General features: G+C 39.6%; 1 protein-coding gene across 1 annotated transcript in view; it reads left to right on the top strand.

The window, feature by feature from the left end:
- Nucleotides 1-19,918, top strand: part of LOC104271486 (contactin-associated protein-like 5) — a gene marked incomplete at its 5' end in the record, with an annotated part of 55,714 nt that overhangs the window by 21,831 nt on the left and 13,965 nt on the right. The window contains 3 exons of the mRNA XM_009866168.1: nt 749-973; nt 15,901-16,031; nt 17,327-17,411. Of these exons, the coding sequence (XP_009864470.1) occupies nt 749-973; nt 15,901-16,031; nt 17,327-17,411 (441 nt within the window). The remainder of the gene's footprint in view (nt 1-748; nt 974-15,900; nt 16,032-17,326; nt 17,412-19,918) is intronic.

Here is a 19,918-nt window from a genome sequence, read left to right as displayed (position 1 = left end):
GAAACCATGCTCACTTATGTGAGCTGAGGTTTTGGCACCAATGCCATAAGAGGTGCATCAATAACCCCATAGCGTCCTGTTGGGAGATGCTGCTGTAGAGGTGGAGCTGCTTTATTGGGGAAAGTACTTGCAGCCAATCTGGAGCTGAAGATATCACCACCCTGACTTTACTGGGCCTCACATTAGAAGAAAATGCTGTTATCGCATCTGCGTATTTCTTGGCCAGGCTATGTTGTGTTTATTGAAAACACAAGCATAACTTCTTAGGATTTGAGCATGCACAGATAGACATTTATCGTCTTTTGGAGCTATCAAAGACAGCTTCTCTTTCTGGCTATTTGGGTCAATGTGTTGCTTTAATAAAGAATTTGTTTAAAATGAGACCAGAAAGGACAAGTATATTATTTTTACAGTTAGGGGGAAGACAGAGAATATTGCCTAACGTGTCAGAAGTTGGTGAGTCGAATATTTGTTTAGCTGACAGACATTTTGGCCTGTTCCGTCATGTGGAAATATGATTCCAGCACTAAACCAGTCAAATTTAGAGGCATATCTCCATACATTGTCCTTCTCTGTGCCAGACAAACAGATCAAAAGGAGGGACACACTGATCGTCCAAATTAAGGAATGGTGATGTCAGCTGGGTCAGATTTGCAGTGTTCTGCAAAGTCATCTCATGTCCGTGCATGTTCAGAGATCTGAAAATGCAGTAGCTGAAATTGCTCCCTTGATTTATATATGCTTTCAGAGGTTTCTGCATTATTTGAAGCTGGCACTTCCATTACCTATATTTTCCAAGAACCTTATCCTGTGACAAAAAATGCAAGCACCTCAAGCTCTGCCATTTATGTGGATGCTGTCATGTCAAAGGAAAATATTGCATTTAGCTTTCTCACAGCACATACTCCAAGCCTTCTGCTGTACATCAACACCTACTTTCATGAATATTTGGCTGTGATTCTCTCCAAGAATGGTAAGTACTCTTAATTTGCTACCAAAAGGAGACCAGTGTAATTGTGTTAAGATTTTTTTTGTGAGAATAGTATAGATTCTGCACTGATTTAAGTCTATTTCTATGTCTGCAAGTATATCAACCTCATGCTATTCAGTTCATGCAAATAGCCATCCCTCTTGTTTATGTCCCTTTATTTGGCATTCAGTGCTACACTTGCCTATTCATTCTTTGAATAATCATGTTGTTGGGGCTTAAAATGTTCTTTGACTTTCATTTGGCAAGACCGCACAATAGAAATTCCTTGCTATTTATTCCACACTGAGATCCATTAGACCTCCAAGATAAGGGAATGAGAAATACCATGAATGTACAAGAACACTTGGTGCAGAAATATATTATCATTTTCTCTCTTGCATTCTGTCTTGGCACATGCATTGCTCATAAGTGGATGATTTCAGTAGAACATATCCAGTACATCTGAATCTTAAAGCCTAGAAAATGTTTCCTAGGTTCACTGACCAAAACATGAGGTGAATCCATTTTCTATTAAAAGGTACTTGATGTGGAGACTTTCTGAAAACATGTTAGGATTTTAGAGACATAGGCCCTGTGTCTCCTCAGTAAAACTCTGGCTCCTATGTCCTTGCAGAGCTTTCAGAAAACTCAGTCCAGACAAACATCATCCCAGACAAATGGGGATGTTTGAATTATTTAAGAGTTATCAGGCACTGGAGCACTGGAAATGATGAGTAAGCGTATTGGTGAGTCACTAGCCTGTGGCAGAGCAATAGAAAGTTAATGCTATGTGGTTGAATATGTACATTTGACCGATGACCCAGACCACTCTGAAGCCTTGCAAGTTCCAGAATAGCTCAGCTTTCAAGTACCATTCAAATAATAATATCAGGAGGGGGAAAAAAAAAAAAAAGGTTTTATTGTCTATATGGACTTTGCAGTAGTTCCTCTCCTGGTTACATCACGCAGCTAGCATTTGGGGTGGCGTGGGTTAAGTAGCCAAATCCCTGTGAAGGGGGGCTGGGACAGTATGAACCTGGATCCATCTCCCCTAAGCAAAGTTGCATCAGGATGGTGGGACTACTGAGGAAACCCTCTCTCCTGTCTCCTCTTTTATCCATCTCTTATTTGCTTTTGGAGGCAAGTGTTTATGATTTCCAGATATATGAATATTCTAGTGCTTACCTCCAGGGCGGCAGAGGTTAGCCCCTGCTAAGATGAAGCCTCGGAATCTGCTTCTCAGTTACACTCAAGTCTCTTGATACCACTCAGGCAATTGAAAATAGACTTAAAATGAATGAAAATATACTATCCATTTAAATCACCTTTACTGCTGCCAGAGTAGAGTAAAATAACCTTAGAAACATGAGTCAATTTGGTTTTATTGATGAAATACAACCATAAGCAAGATGTGATTGTGAAGTTCTGGAAGAGGGGACTCTAATGGTGATTGTGGGAGGGGTTGGGATCAGGACACTGAGATCTCTGGTAGCAGCTTGGCAGGAGCAGAGATAAGCATTGCATTTTGGCAGCTGCATCATCTGCAGATCTCTTTGGTAATGGTTCAGAACCTGACTTTGTTCAGGTGAAGATGGAAGCTGTTGTTACTTCTGGAAATCAGGTGGAGCAGATCTCGGCATGCTCAGGCAATTTAAACAGACCTATGCCTCTATTTATTCACTTGTAAAGTGAAGATAACAGTAGCTTAGAAGGTTGGTAAGATGTCAGGCTCCAAAACCCTGGACTATAAAATGTAACATTATATGCAAAGAATTATTAAGATGACTAGCTGACCTTGGCTAACTCCTGAAAGTCTCTGTCAGGGTTACTCTGTGGATGCTTCTGTGTCATTTTTTCAAGATAGTCATTTCAGTCATGTATATGTATTCTTTGCCTTTTGTCCCAAATGTAGTAGTTTTTTAAAATCTCATAACCTCCTGTTTTTTAGTCTTGTTGAAACTGAAATTTTTCCAATGAAAATAACGTTCAGATATGTTACTCTTTCTTCCTCCAAGAGGTTTATTCTTGCCATAAAGCTACTGGACTATGAATAACAATGTCCTTTGTACCATTAAATGCGAGCGCAATTCCTTCTCTCTTATTGGCTCTTTTTCGAGGAATCTTGATGAGTCTGACAGTGTATAGTAGGACCTAAACAGGTCCCTGCTGGATAACTGATTGGTTAAATAAAGGTTAGGCACAGGGTGAAATGGGAATGGGAATTCTCACTTAAAAGGTGAGAAGTAGTATTCTTTGCCATAATCCCAAGACCCTCTCCACTTGTTACAAAACTACATTGAAACGGTATGTGTATATTTTAATACTTCACCTTCTGTAAGAATTTTTCAAGCTACTACTCATGTATCCTGTTATTCCTCTTTTCTATTATCCACAAAATATCTAGACAAAATATTAGTTAATAAAAATGACAGCAAGAAGAATGTTTCTGGTAATTCAGACTAACCCTGTTAAATATTTACCATAAAAGAAGTGAAAGTGTCTGCAAGGCTTATTCATAGTTAGACTATATTGAAAAGGGCTTATATGAAAATGAGCTTGTATAGGCAACTATGGTTTAATCCAGCCATGTGTGAAATCTTTCTTATAAAACCAATTGGCTTCAATAAACTTAATAAATAATTGCATTTAACCCAAACAAACTTTGCACTGTTAGTCTATAAAGGTCATATCACTGGAAGATACAGTACATATTAATTGAGACATTAGAATTGCGGTAATTAAGTGACTCATTTAGAGTTACCCAACAGGCCAGTGTCAGGTCTGAGAGAGAAAATAAGATCTCTTCACATCCACTTGTGGCTTCACCCACTCAGTTCAACATTGCCCATACAGAAATCCCTTTCAGTGCTTGGAGCTTTAGAGGGTGGGTGATTCATGAAGGAGGTAAAGTTATGGCAGATGTTGGGTACCACTGTATGTCACTGTAGAAGCTATAATTCTAGACCTGTACATATGACCCCTTCTATAAAAGCAGATGCTCACAAATGTCTAGCCGCTAATATTTCTGGAAAAAGTTCTCACCCAAATAATTTATCAATTTCACAAGGTTGTTCTTACACTTGATCAGTGGGTTAATGTCCTGGCATCTTGGGGGTAAGTGTTCAAGTTTGATGTTATTAAATATGACTTAGGGAGTCGTTCTGCCATGAGTTAATGCTTATGCTCCTAAATCATAGATATGCCTTTGAAAACTGCATGCAATAACCTAGCATTGTCCTCTCCTCCCCAGTCTTACATGCTGTAATTGGAGGTGGATTTTTAAATTGCATACATACATGTAGATGGGTATGTATTGTATGTAGATGGATATGTATATGTGTGTATAGATGGGTATGCATGTAAAGCTCCCATAATGTCATTGATGCCACATCCAAAAGAGAAGCGGTACTGTAATAATTGGCAGTGCTGTAGAAATTTCAAATTATAATGCCTATTACTAAGCTACAGAAAATGGGTAAACATCTTTAATTGGCTTTTTCAGTGTGTCAGTCCACAAAAGTTATTCGCATCACAGGAAGCTACTGCTAAGAAAAAAAAAATTCCTTTCCAAGACTAAATTTTCACTATACGTTTTTGCATTTACATGATTTCACCATGGTACCAGTACTACTGGTATTATTTAGTACTATTATCTTTGCTTTCATCCCTAAAGACAATAATTGATGAGGGAGAAAAAATGTTAAGAAACTGTTAGGGCTTCTCCTTTCTCCATTCTTCCTTCCCCCCTGCAAGTAATCGAATGTGATATGAATATGATGAAGTACATTGTCTAGAAAATGTTTTCCCAAGTCTTTGATTCTCACTGTTCTCGGCTTTCTCCATGGAAACTATATGATTTCTAATCTAGAAAACCAGCAGATAGCCAGCATCAAAGAAAAGAGATAGAATCTCAAACTATCGTAGAGTGATTGAAAATTTATCTGTATTTATTATCTGGTCTCATAAGAAAATAAGCAATTCGAGTCTTTTTTTTTTCCTTTGTTTCTATTCAGTACCTATTGCCATCACAGTGAGCTCAATTTCTGTTGAAAAGCAAGACTCTGAAATAGCATAGGAAAGATTAAAGACAAGAAAAAAGACACAGTTAATAATACAAGTACAAATGTAAACAGCTTGAGTAATGCTTCTCTTAGGTCTCTGATACTCAGAATATAATAGCAGGTCCTAGATTATCTCTGTTGCCCTGTCCTATAAGGTCTTGAAATCAGCTGATATTTGAAGGAGCTAAGAAGAGAAACCAAGACCTGTAATAGAGATGAGCTGAATTAACACAAGAAAAAAGAAGCAGAAATTACTAATTTTCTTCTTTTTAATAAACTAGAAATCTACTATAATCCCCTTCTGTCTCTAAGTCAGAAGCAGCCTTTCTGTTGAAGGCATGTAAATTCTCCTTACTGTTTTTGCCTTGCAGGTTTGTTTTGCTGCATGTCCGACAACTTTTCTCAAACAAAACCAAAGCTTTTGTCATTCAGTGGTAAAGAAAGGCAAAAAATCTAGCTCAATCTTTGAGGCAAAAAAATCTTTTGATTCTGTTCACACTGTGCACTCTAGAGTTCAGTGGGTCAAAGCTAAAATAATTAGGAAAAATGGGACTTACTGAAGCACTGGGATGGGCTTTGCTGGTTCTTTTGCTTTAGCACCTTGTGGGTTTTAGTTTTGAGATATGAGTATGACAGGACATAACTAACAGCTGCAGAAAGACCCTCTAGGCTATGCTAGTGCAATTATCTTTTGAGAACACCTTCTAGTTTACAGACTTTCAACACCCATTGAACAACCTGCACAGTTTGTGTGACTGAAGTGGAAAATGGTGCCAAGGTTCAGGTGTAGTTACTTTGAACAGATCAGGAGCAAGAAAGTGAGTCATGTTGGGAGACAGTTATGTTGAGATTAGTTTTCAAGCAACTGTCTGTGAGTGACTAAGAATTGTTCCCAGTCTAGCTCTGCTTTATGGCCCTTAGATGATTTGATATGGCAGATAGGACTATATATCTTCTAAATATAATTACAAGTAATTGTTGTAGTTGGCCTTGAAATCTTATGTTATTTATAAGGTGAGGGTCCAGTGAGAGTTTGATTTGGTATGGTGAATGTAAAAGAAATTTTCCCCAGTTGCCTATAAATGGGAGGCTGGCTGTGGCATCATGAGTAGAAAGGGTTGAGGTGGCAGGAGATCTTCCAACCAGATTCTTTATGTAAGTAGAGAAACTCCTGTGGTTAGAAGCATCTCTGGTCCCATGGATGATTCTCTGCTCTAAGTATAGTTCACAGAAGATAGGCATGCTGATTAGAAATTTCAGTTCAAATTCAGCTCTAAAAAGTCATTGAGGGAAGAGTTCGATTTGGCACCCAAACCGAATTTTTTTGTTTGTTTATATTAGAATGCATAACTGTGAATCTGTAAGTATGCAAAACTAACTTGAAAAGAGAAACGTACACACCTTTTAGCCAAGAACTCTGGCAGATTTCTTTATCTGCTTTTTAAGAGCAGAGAAGTGAAGGATCGGTCTCGTTAGCTGAATTCAGGGACATGTTTGTATTCATGAAGATCATTTTGCCATACTGATGGGTCAAGAGATGTTCCGGAGACCCACAAGGGAAAAACAAGGGAACTGTAATTGGATTACATCGAGCAGGAAAGGCTGAGCATGCAGTTAATAATTGATCTGTGCTCTGCATGTATACAGACTGACTTTGAATTTACTGATATCTGGCATAAAACCCCAGACCACTGACTGCAGATAATCAGCTAGGAAGAAAACATATATTCACATTGGCTAGGAGGAGGTGTTTATCTCCTAGAAGATGTAAATTCCTAGCTCACATTTTGCAGTTTAAAAGTAATTTTTATTGTTGGATTTCTGTGGAGCTGGCCTGAAAAGGGTGAGAAGGACGGGAGCTCCTATGTTTTAATAGATACTCTAGATATCTATACGCTCTTCACTAATTCTGAAATTAGGATATTTTCAGAAACCATTTTACCAGAACCTTTAGCCCTGAGGAGAACTAGTAGTCATTTTCTTAAGTTGTGAATTACTTGTGTTGTGGACTTGGAGAACTTTGTAGTGAGAGCTTTAGCCCAAGTAGAACCACTGGCTTAAGTGCTTCCTTGGAGCAGTGTAGCTGTTTCCCCATAACATAGACCCAAACCTAATAATACTTGGAAGACCTAGCATGGGTCCAAGCAAACCTCCTTCTCCATCTTGCTTGTAGTATCCCTATTAGAATGTTAATTTTTCTCATAATATATCAGTTCTGCTGGCTAGATAATGAAAAGATTACTTCATCTTCCTTGTCCGATGACGGGTGTTTGTGAAATTACATCTTTATGAGTGAGACTAGTTTTCAGAAATCCTAGGTCAGGCCCAGGGGAAAATTCTGGATCAAAGGAGACGTATGCTTGATGGAAGAGTATGAGATCAGGGAATGCTTAAGCAAACTGAGCGTATGTAAAGGTCACTCAAGAGGCAGCGGGCACAAATGGAAACACATGAAGTTTCACCTCAACATCAGGAGGCATTTTTGCTGTGAGGGTGACTGAGCACTGACACATCTTGCCTAGAGAATTGTGGAGTCTCAAGCCTTGGAGATACTCAAAAGCCTTCTGGACATGGCCCTGGGCAACTGACTTTAAAGTGTCCCTGCTTGAGCAGGGTAGAGTTGGATAACAGGACCTCCAGAGGTCCCTTCCAACCTCAACCATTCTATGATTCTGTGAAAGCCTACAAAAGTATGCATTTCAAGGTAATGTAGTGAAAATATATGTGTGTAAGCGTGGATTTTGCTACAGAAAAGTCATCATAATGCTACCATCACATGATTTGTGTACTAGGACTGTTAAGAAGTAAATGTTTCATCCTCCTTCTAGTTTTCTCCATTAGGTGACTGAAGACCTTGAGTCAGTTCTTTGTATGCCAATGATTGTGGCTTGTTATTAAACTCAAATATTTCCCTTGAGAGTTTGCTGTCATCAGAAGAAGGATCCTAATTAAAGGGTCCAACTTCTCCAGCCACAGAGGCTGGCATAACCTATGAAATAGGCAGTGCTTGCATGGACTTACTGGTCAGAGGAGTAGAATGCTTCCTAGAGATTTGTGACCAGCCAGGCACAGTCTACAGAGGTCAACACAAACAAGGATCGATAACCTCAGGAAACCATTAATTCACAAAGTTCTGTGCTGTCTTTATTACAAGTTAAGAATGAAAAGGAGGTTTGAGAAGTGAGGCATATGATTATTTTTCTGTAGTTTTATTTAAAAGATTATTGCTCACTTTCCTGCTCCAGAGGTGACATGTATTGCTCAAATTGATTGTTTCTTTTTTTTCTGTTCAGACCATCTTGTCGTTGTTGAACATTATGGTTATTTGTTAGGTCAGCATGAGACAAGTCCTTGCTTGAATAGATATCTGTACCAGCAAAACTGAAAGAGAAATGGTTGAAAGATATTAGGAAAAGAATGGAAACTAGGAGCCGGTTGGTATGAAATCCTCAGGGTATCAAAAAAGAGTATCTCAGTCTTTTTTGCCTGTGAACTGTTCGCACAGAGTTAATGATGATGCATAATTTGCAAAGCCAGATTGAACTTTTGGAATAAAATTCATAGGACATTCCTTTTTATTTCATTCACTGGGTAAAGAATAAAAGCTCATCCTGCCAACCTGGCTGCTATGCTAGTCTTAAATGAAAAGTATAATGTGAGATGAAAGCCTGGCCAGGTTTTTCTACATAGAAAGGTGAGTAAACTGTAGGGCCTGCTGATTGTCTGACCATAAGAAGACTAATGGCATCCAGTGTGTGTTTAAAGACAGGAGGAGAGATCTGAGCATCAGATCCAATAGTATCACACAGATAGCTTTTGTTAATGAAATGTTTTAAGGAGACTTTTAAAATTCATAAGAATATTTAGAAAAGCTATATGTTAAAATTTACCAGAATAAACCTTATCATCAGGGAGCAAGTAATTTCAAGGCGATTTAACTGCATCTAATGCCCTCAGCTCTTTCCTTCATCTCTATATTCAGTCACTTTCAGGGAAAAAAAGATAATTAATGTAGAATCACTTTTTACAAGAAACAGCAGCCAGTTCTCTCTCCAGAAAGAAGTATCTAGGAATGTAAAGATAATGATAATAGCTAATAGTGTTTTTTTCAAATTGCTGCTCACCCAGAGGTTTCATGTAATTTTCCAAAGGATGTTAACATTCATATATTTCAGCAATGAATAAACTGTGATGCAGAGAAGGAAGACAATTTGTCAGCAGTTACCAAGCTAGTACATCCCAAAATGTGGTGGTCCTCTGTCCATGACTTCTAGGGTACATAAATACACCTCTGTGTACGCTTACCTGTGAGCTGAGCTGGAGAGACAGTGTTTAGTCCTATCCCACATCCATGGGTTAGCCCTGTTCCCATTTCAGGCCCAGCCACATCACCATGGACATGAGCTGTTTTGTTTAGACAAGTGTTCCCCTTAAAATCATTGGCATAAGGTCTATGTTTAAGCCACTCAGTGTGTGCATAATGGGCTCTATGACTGTGGTGCTCTAGGTCATCTTTTAGACTTGCAATATTTTCTAGCTTTGGAGCAAGAAGCATCTGCCAGTCGCTTTTTTAATTGCTGGTCAGGCTGTGTTAAACCAACTGGTGACGGGTGGGAATGAGATGTCTATGAAGGTTAAACACATTTGTCAGTCACATAAGGAAACTAGCTACATTTATTGATGTTTAAGTGACATTCTCAATCTGGCTCCAGCTGCCTAGCAGGATTGCAAAGTGAACTGAAGTTGTGAGCCTCCAGATAGTCTCCTTTACGGTTTTTTGGGGGAGTATGTTTTTTTTCTAAGTTGAAGAAATTCAACATGAAAGTATTGGGTTTTTTTTAATATAGGATGGCCTGAATATAATCCTTAAGTATTGAATGTCTCAAGCATTGAGTGGGAGGCATTCAAATAAGCATCTATTTTTCTCACTACCATATGAAATTACAAAAAATTGGGGGGTGGATTTTATTTTAAACCCTATGACACAGTGTCATCTACGCAAATGCAACAGCTGAGTAATCATATCAGCAAACATGTCCCACAGTTTCACCTCTCTGTTTTTTCCATGCAAAACAAATAACAAGAGTCACCTCCGAAAACGTGCAAGTACTTTCCTGGTTAAATGCCACTGGTGCTGAAGAGATGGGCCCTGTTTTTTTGAATCACCAGCGGCACTTCCACTGAAGAGTAAGTTTACTGAGTAAATATCCCTGGGGAGAGGCTGCTAATTAAGGAGCAGGTTTCTTAGCCAGCTGCTCCTGACTGAGGAAATGGTGGTTCATTTTCATATATCTAGGCTATGAAGAGGGACACTCAGGATGAACCTGTATAATTTGTCGGAGAGATATTTTGCAGTATAGGTGACTGAAAACTTCCATGGGCTGTTGTGCAATCAGGAATGAACAAATATTCCATGTTAAAAGCTTCAAGTGGCTTTCTGAGCTAAATACTTACATTTTAAAATTATTTTTTTCATAATAACAACATCAATAGCCTCACTGATATATTCCACCCTTTGTTTAATTGTTGCCTTCCTTAATTATTTTCTCTTCTAGCTATAGTTTGGTGGATGCAGTGGTTTAGTTTATGTCTTACAGTCTGACAAGAGTGACTGCTAGTTTCAGATAGCTGTAAGAGGTTCTGTTGGTCCTAAACTCCTTTGTTTCTAGGTGCTTCTAAGGCAATGGGACACGCGGGCGTAGACCAAGGCCCTTTTCCTAATGCAGTGTTTCATTATTTTATACATGCATATGCTTTCTCCCAAATCAGAGTTGTCAGCTGCCCTGATGTAAATGATTTTTCCTGAGGTTATGTGATGGTGATAAAGCTGTATGCTGTACTTATGCCACCCACATGTGCTCTCTGAACTAACATCCATTCTCCAAGCAGTACAAGATGTCCTGCCAGCTGCTTCAGTCAGTGTAAGTCATTAAAAAGTGCTGTTGAAGTTGGCAGAGATGTTGGGTTTAATCTGGGATCATTTAAAACCAGTTTCTGTAAATAAAGGTCCTGCAGAGAAGTCCCAGACTCCAAAGGCATGTCATTCCATTCCTTGCTGTTTTGTTCTTCAAGACTAAATGACTCAAGACCTGTGGTCCAGGTGGCATGTGTGACAAGAACATTGCTTTGAGTGGTGGATTCATAGACCAAATTCCTGACATTCAGGTTTTTGTTTTCTGCAGAGCTGCTTTAATCTTTTTGCCAAATATCTAGCACTGGGTGAGATCTTTCAAGCTAAGAAGTCTTATTTTCACGTGCTCCCTTTTCCAGCTGGTGATTAAAAAATCATTATTTGATTTTCAACCCAAGCCTTGGCAGTCCAGAATGAATGTAAAGTCAGTGGGCATAGGCTACAAATCCACCAGATGCTTGGGACATTGCACTCAGGCACTGCTGTAGACACACACAAAAGACAACTCTCCTGTTGACAAGTTCAATGAGAAAAAGTTTTGGACATAGAATATGTAACATCATGGCCAAGCTATTTCTTCACGCTGTGCAGGTCAGGAATATTTTCCTCTTCTTCAGGCTGAACACTTGGAAATCTCTAACTAGTTTAATGTCCTTATTACCATTAGACCTAAGAGCTACTACTACTACATCTTTCTTGTCCTCAGCAAAAAGAGAAGCAGTTGGAAGGCACCATGCTGCTTCTGTATCTGCCCGAAGGTTGGTTATGCTGACACCGATCATTAGTGTACTGCTAGCAAGTATTAACCCTGGCCTCCATCACAACTGAAGGAGTCTTCTGGGAGTGTTTTGTTTCAGAAAAACCATCCCAAAACCTAGTCACCAGCACGGGATGGCATAAAAACTGTCCTTTGGTCTCTATTTCCCAGAACTTCATTCTGCACAAGGGAACCTCTAGGAATGCTGTTAAAATGGCTCTGTACCTGTTTGACATCAGCAGATAGATGTCATTCACCCTACAGTCACGGATTATACTACTGCAGACCACAGTTTGATGCTAGTAGTGGTCTCATCACAGCAGCGTGGCAGCCCACATGGACTCATTTCCTCCAGAAGTGACAAGAAGAGGCCGGTAACGCTGTGGCTAAACTGTGCCTGCTCCACTGTTGAGCTCTTCTGGAGCTTGCACAGCCTATCTCCACACTGATCTGCACCCTGCAGGCTTTGCAGGTAAAAGGGATGACTTATATTCAAGTGTGAATCTACTCTTACCTAAAACTTCTGGGGTAATATGTCAGGTATTTTCCATCCCAAGGCCAAGAACATGATGCCTCTCTCTTTCCTTCCCTCCCTTTTTTATGGACTTAATAGAAATTGCCTCCAGCAATTCCACATACATTAAAGAAGGAAGAAAACACAACAGGCAGTGCATTGCTTGAACATTATGGCACTCCAGGTGTGCATGCTCAGACACAGGGAGCTGAAAAGAGGATGACAGGCATGACTGCAAGAAGATTGCCAGAAATTACACTGCTCATGATTAGTGTGAATCCCTATTGTGAGGCAAAAATGATGCAAAATAGAGAGAGGCTGGAGAATAGGGCTGGTTTATGCACAGTTTTATTTGCAGTTAGTGAAACTGGGCTGATGTGATGAAGAAAGTCAGTGGACCAGATAATCAAAATTCAAAGGACAAAACCAAATTCTTAATAATAATCCTAATTAATAATACATTTATTTTGCCTGTCAAGTAGCAAAATGGCAATGTAATCTGCCAGACAAATTATTCTGTACTTTAAAAACAGAAGAAGTTTTGGTACGGAATGCAAGCTAAAATCAGCTCTCATCTACACTACTGTAAATTCTAAAACACTTTTGGAGAGTTTAGCCTGTGTAATTCTGGTTTGTAATAATGCAAATTTGACCCCAGGCAAAATGCCAACTTGAGTTTAATGGTTTTGGAGAGCAGATATCAAAAAAAAAAATTTGCCATTGAAATTCAAAGCAATTTGATAAAATAAAATGCTGTTCACTGATCTCTTTTAACTATTTAAGGTAAAATTGTACCCCTATAGAAAGTAAGATCTGTTCTTGATGGATGTCAAGAGCCTTCTCCATTGTCTCCCAACAAATTGAACAGATGGTTTTTGGCTTAAAATCAGTGCTTCTCTGATGGAGTCAATGGGTGAATCCTTGTTTGCAGCAGCTGAGAGCCTGGATAGATTGTTTATCTTGCTGGCTGTCTTTGAACACAAATGTGCTGGTTGCTATGTTGATCACCTGGATAAAGTAGTACTGTTTGTATTTTTTATACCAGTATGCACACAGCATTCAAAAAGAGCAGAGAAGTTTTTTCACATCTACAAACTAAGCAACTACTTCAAGGTCACAGACCAAATCTAGGCTCTGTTCCGTTTGTTGCATTACACCCCTATCAAGGCTCTTGGTAAAAGGCAGCTGATAAAGTACTTCTGCTAGGATGTGATTTTTAGTTTGTGTCAATCTGTAACACTATCACATCTTAGTTTCAGCTTTTTCTGTGTGGTCATCTCAGCTGTGGTATGCAGGGTCAGGTAGGCTTCCCATTTTTAAGTGACTCCCACTGCACTAACTAGGAGTTTTGAAGAAGGTCCCTTACCTTCATTGCACTTGGGCTTATTTTCTCACGTCTTTCTAGAGTAAAGTGGTTGTTGGATGGTTACACTATTATTCCCTGTTGATGCATCTTTCCTTCAGTACCAGAAAAAGGTGATCTGCTTTAAGTTAGGATCTTTAAGTGTGACATTCATCGTGATATACAGTAGCTCCTTGTCCTGGCTCTGCAGTGAGGGGATGGAAGCTTTGCAGTATGATTTGGAACAACTGACTCAGGACTTATAACATCACACTGAATAATTTAGCAGTTGTTACTGACCTTGATCTCTTCACAAATTCCCTTCTAACATCCGTGACTATGTGTGAGAAGGTAAATGCCTTTTAGATCTTTTTTTTTTTTAATTTTCACTTTAAAAGCTCACCTGATCTAGCAGCTCTCTCAGTCATCTAAAAAGCCTTCATCCTAGTAGTTCATTCTCATTTTACTTCTTGTTTTTGGAAGCTTTGTTTCTATCCTCTGAAGCTCAGAGAGCAGTGGTGCTCATCTGGAATATACTGAATGTTACAAACTCTTAGGAGCCTGAGAAACCAAACATCCTGGTGTGAGGGAAAAGAAGGAGGGATGATCTTAACTGAACTCAGTCCTGTGTGGAAGGACTGCCAACTTCACTGTGAGCTGTGTAAAAATGGCAAAATTCACCCTCTGCAGGAAATTTATCCATTGTTTTAAACTAGTTTTAGTGAGTTTAGACTGTTTTTAGTGTTTTTTAAAGTGTTTTTAGAGTAGCTTGTAGGATAACAGACCTGACCTTATTTAGGGAGGATGTTGAAGGCTGAAGGGAGCAGGTACATCCACACTATGTAGTGAGGGAGAGTTGCCCCATGTTTTTTTCCTAACTCTAGACCTCCAAGGAGTCTTGCAACATTCATACATCTGAACAGAGGAGCCAGGAAGGGCTGCTCGTTCACTTCCTTAAACAGACAAGACTGCTTCTGGGATCAGAGGTGCCTCTGGATAACGTTGCAGTGCACCGCACACGTCCAGAGGCTCGTGCAGGGGTGCTGTGGGCTTCTCCGACAGGGGGGTTACACCACGATGTGCGTGCAGGCATGGCCTGTGCAAACACTGAAACCAGTCCCAGAGCTAAAGCAGTGTGAGCGCATCCTTTGTTGACCATCGGTCTCTATTATTCAGCATAGGGAATGTTTGCCTGTAGCCTTCTGCAAAAGCGAGTGGTACTTGGAATAGTTTAAGCTTGTGCTAACAGAAGTGCTGAAATGGAACAAGACAGGAGAGTTTTTATGATAATTTTCAAAACAGGAAATAAACGAAGGATCCTTTGTTCAGGGTTATGGTGCTGTCAGTGTTTGTTTTCTCCTGGAGATAGTAACAAAGTATCCCTAGAAAAGTTTTTTAACTCTATTGTACTATTGTTATTCCATATATTTTCATTGCAAATGCATAAAAATTCCTCAAAAAGGAATTAATTCCTAGAATAGTAAGCTTGAAAGGATTTTATCAGAATAGTTTTCTTTCCTTCAAAATTATATATATATGTGTGTGTGTGTGTGTATATATATATATGGGTTTGGCTTTTTTTTTCCACTGTAGTTACTTGTGGAAGGATTAAAATTCATATTGGGTTCCTTCTCTTTTTATGCATTTTGATTTGTTATGGTACTATTATTCATCAGAAATCACAGTTCTTTTTTTGGATACAAATACTGAAAGATGGTTGTCATTTATTTTTATATGAATTATATTTATTTCTTCAAATACATTAGAACACCAAAGTAAAAATATTTTTTCTGTATAATCATTTACAATACATCTTTTCTTGTATTGCTTATAAGTTATAATGAGTCTAGGCCTTTAAATGTTGGAAATTAAGTTATAATTCTCACAGTTGTCACTGTCTTCTGCATTGTCTGTTTCATCTAGATGAAAAAGAATAGTAAAATCCACCAATATTAGTTTAATAGATCAATGCAAGACCTGCGTGCCCTCTGGTGGAAGCAATCCTTAACAGACTAATGTAGATCAGCCTTTGTGGTGGTGCTAAATGTCTGACCTGCAGACAGACACACTCTCCTTTGATATACTTAGTTACTCAATTAAGTTATGTTTCTCCAAAGCAGAGTTTGTTAGCTAAAAGGAAGGAAAACTCTTTCAGGGCATTAATTTTTTCACACTTTTCATTACAGCTTGAACTCTTCCATTTCTTTTAAACCTCTTTCTTGACTTTTTAACCTTGTTACTGCACAGTAATAAAAAGAAAATGAGTTATGTATTGTGTAAAGGTATTGAACATTATCTCATTATTGGCACAGGATTTATATACAGAATTTTGTTCTTCTTTTAAGGAAGTTTACAGGTCCGGTACAAGCTGAGTAAGGATGGGCTTCTCATTTTCACCATTGACTCTGGAAATTTTGCCAACAGAGAGCTGCACCATGTGAAGATTAACAGAGAAGGCAGAGAGCTCATAATTCAGGTATGCCATGTCTTATGTTGAGTGTTAAATAATACTTCATGGCACAAACAGACCCACTGATTTTGATGGCTGATCACCAACAGGAGGCAAAGGTTTCACGCTGATCTGGTGCAACCAAACTGGTCAAGCAGCAGAACATCCCTGTAGGTTAGACCAAGGCTCCATCCAGACCCTGCTTCAGAGTGTCCAAGCATGGTGTTTTCCGAGTCATCCTTCCCTTGTTTCTGGCAGTCTGTGAGTTAGGAAACACCTCTGTCCAGAAGTTAACCTGGACCATTGGAGTGGTTCTGGGGCCTAGGGATCTCTGTGACTTGTAGTCCCAGACGAAGCACACAGTATGGATCATTATAGAGCTACTGATGGGAGAAAAACAACTGAGGAATGAGAACCTGGGAGTGTAATTTCATTTTGGGTATGTGGCCCAAGACAGAACATGACCCCAGCTGCCTTATACTCTCACAGAAAAGGAAAAACTGAGGGTGCAGCCACCACATGCATGACAAAGCCCTGTCTCTGCTAGAAGCAAGACATGCTGGATGTGACAACCTCACGAGAGACAAGAAACCCTCTGCCTTGTTTTCCTGCATCACCTGTTTTTTCCAAGGCAGGAAGAAGAGGACCATTTTACAGCTCCTTCTGCTTTCCTTCTGAGGTTGATTATAGCAGTTCATATTACAAAACAAATTGGCTAGATCTGGGCAGCAGTCACTTAATAGAGAAGGGTGGCAGAGTCTGCAGAGAAGCCATGTGGTAAGGGACAGAATGAGAAGGAGACAGAACACAGGGAGTGTTACAGTTTTAATTTCCTTTACAGTTTCCGTGATAACACAGCACGTAACTAGGGTGGATAGGCCTGATTATCTAGGAAGGAGACTTTTGCTAAAAGCCAGGGTTTACCTCCAAGCACCAGTCTTCCATTGTCTGTTGCACTGTGCTTTTCTTCTATGCAGAACTAATTCTTCACAATATGTTTCTAGAGAGGTTTTCTTTGAGTGTATTCTGAAGTGACTAGACATGGGTTTTGGGAAGCAAAGGGATTTCAGTGTCAAACATTTTGAGCTATTCTGCAGGGGAAGTTTCTTCAAAGCCCTTTGTATGACTATTCTGGTGTACCTTTCAGCTTCTCATGCTAAAATCAAAGCACATTCACTTTCCTATCTTTAGAAACTGAATCACGCTTCAGGGCAGAATAAACTGATTTGCAGCTGAGAGCATTCCCAGAAGTTTGCAGTATAGAGAGAGATAGGGATGTCTACATGCTGTTGTAATGAACTAATTTTGTTCACCTCTTCCAGGTTGATCAAGTTCTCAAACTCAAACACAACTTTTCTGAGATTGACTTTAAGGCCATCAAATCACTTACCTTGGGCAAGGTCACAGGTAGGTTATACTACAAATATTCCTGATTCATCAGTTATAAAGCTGGAGTTAACCTATGCTGTGGGTTGGGGTTTTAGTAGGATTGGGATTTTGTTTGGCTGAATTAGCAGTGAGAGTTGGCCTGAGAATTCTGATGATCCTGTTTGTATAGCTCATCAGTGCAAAAGTTTGGCAGCTTTACTTGTTTGCACTGATAGCAATTTTATCTTCTCTCATTGCTCCCTCCAATAAAGTGATTCATACTGCCTGTGTGGCCGCACAGGGTGGCATCTTAGCCTAATGATACCATTTTGCTGACTACAGCTTGCTCCTCTCAAGACATATGTGTTTCCTAATGATAAGAACAGCAGCACAGTGAGCCTTCATACTCTCTACCCTCTTCTGACTCCCAGTCTTTTTCCTTTTGAATTCTGCAAGGTATATTTATATTACATATAGCACTGGGACCACAATTCTGCATGCTCTGTGTATGGACCTTCTTGATCTTTAACCCTTCACACTACAAAGCCATTAAAAAACTAGGAAAGCTTTTCCTGAACCCTGAAATTTGGAAAGAAGAACTCTTATTTTGTTGTCAAGTATGTTATGTTACTTTATGCAAGAGTCTTACACATTTTCAGTAAGGTTCTAAATGCTCCCTTGTTTATAGACATTTTAGTCTGTTATTAGAATTGGACATCCATAGGAAGCCTGACATCTCTTTCACTATTAAAATTTTATTTGTTTTATTAATAGCACCCAAGGCCTGAGGGACTGGTAGGTAGAGAGAAACTATAGATATCCTCTAGTGTCTGCTTGTGCAATAGAATTGCATATAATGACATTAGTGCTCTCTGCATCATCTTTTGCTAAGTAAATTAAGGACAGGAACTGATTTTGCCCTTAGTTACGTTTAATGTTTGTTCAGAATGCAGCAATACTCCAAGCCTTTGTGGACAGATTTGGGCATCTGAAACTTTTCAGCCCAAGTCAGAGCTAAGCCAAAAATCTCAATTTGTCAATGGTCAGCTGTAGTACTGAAAATCTGAAAGAGCATTGCTCATTGTGACCTCTACTTGAAGCTCTAGCTATAGATAGCAAATCAATAAACCAAGGCTTTTCTAACCAGCAAGATGGAACACCACAAAGATTTTCAAACATGTAGCCAGCAAGCTGACAAGGTGCAGCTCAGCACTATGGAGAGTATGGAGTAGCAAAAACATGATTAACTTTACAAGGACAAGGTTGTTGCAAAGCAAAAAAGCCCAGATGTATCTCCAGAGGTCCAGCATTCAGTCCTACTGAATACCACCGACTTGCCTCCAGACAGTTTTAATGGCTGTATCCTTCTGTCATTTCTCTCTTGCCCCAGAGTTTATTGGGATTTTGTTTTAGTAATAGTAGTAATAATGGCAATAGTTCATATTCTGTTATGACACTAAAGCCATAAACTTGGCCATCCAGGTGGTGGGAGATCTTACTACTGTACCAGGAATCACACAGTGCAAGTTACTTTCATTCCAGCCTAATCCTAATTCTGGTTTCTCTGTCCCAGGTTAAGTCAATTTTTGTAAACTTTTCCTTCTCTATCAGGATTTAATTTTCCAGGATTTTTTCTATAGCTGTAGCTGTGCTGAATAGACTCCTTGTGCTGTCACAGAATCACAAATCCTCCTGAGACTTCTCCTTCAGGATGAACAATCCCAGCTCTTTAGTCCCAGGCTTAATAGCCTCTCCTCAAATGAAAGATGCTCCAGCCCCTTAATCATCTTTGCAGCCCTTCACTGGGCTCACTCCAGTAAGTCCGTGTCCATCTTCCACCTGAGAGCCCAGAACTGGACCCAGCACTCCGGTAGCGTTACACTCATGCGGAGTGTTGGGGAAGGATCACCTTCTGTCTGCTGGCCATGCACTCCCCAAGGCAACCCTGGATGCCAGGATGTCATTGGCCACCTTTGCTTCAGAGGCACATTTCTGGCTCATGGTCAGCTTGTTGTCGACCAGGACCTCCATGTCTTTCTCCCTGAAGCTGCTTTCCAGCTGGTCAGCCGCAACTGGTGTTGGTGGATGGGGTTATTCCTAACCCAAATGCAGGTCTTTACATTTCATTTGTTGAACTTCATGAGGTTCCTGTTTTCCTATTTCTCCAGTTTGTCAGTGTCCCACTGGTGGCACATGCATCTGGTCTGCCAACTGCTCTTCCCAATTTTGTATCATCTTCAAAATTACTCAGATTACACACTGGCCCAAGCTGGCAAAAAATCCCTACAAAAATTCCTACTGCTATGAAGTCAAGAGTATTGCCTTGTATCAAGAGGAGAGCTAGACCTTGTCATTACAGGAATGTAGGGTTTAGATATTTATACTATTACAGGGATGAAATGTCAGCTATAGCTTCTTTTAATGATGGCTCACCAGAAGGTGAATTCTGGTGATCTAAACCAATATCTTCAAATTCTTTATTGTCCTCGTTCATCCTGTCAGCAAAATGTAAACTTCCAGAGACATGTGATGCTTCATAGTAGACC

Source organism: Apaloderma vittatum, unplaced genomic scaffold (genome assembly GCF_000703405.1).
Source record: "Apaloderma vittatum isolate BGI_N311 unplaced genomic scaffold, ASM70340v1 scaffold4463, whole genome shotgun sequence".
NCBI classification, from domain to species: Eukaryota; Metazoa; Chordata; class Aves; order Trogoniformes; family Trogonidae; genus Apaloderma; species Apaloderma vittatum.
The sequence above is the reverse complement of the archived record's forward strand: the minus strand, read 5'-3'. Positions and strand labels throughout refer to the sequence as shown.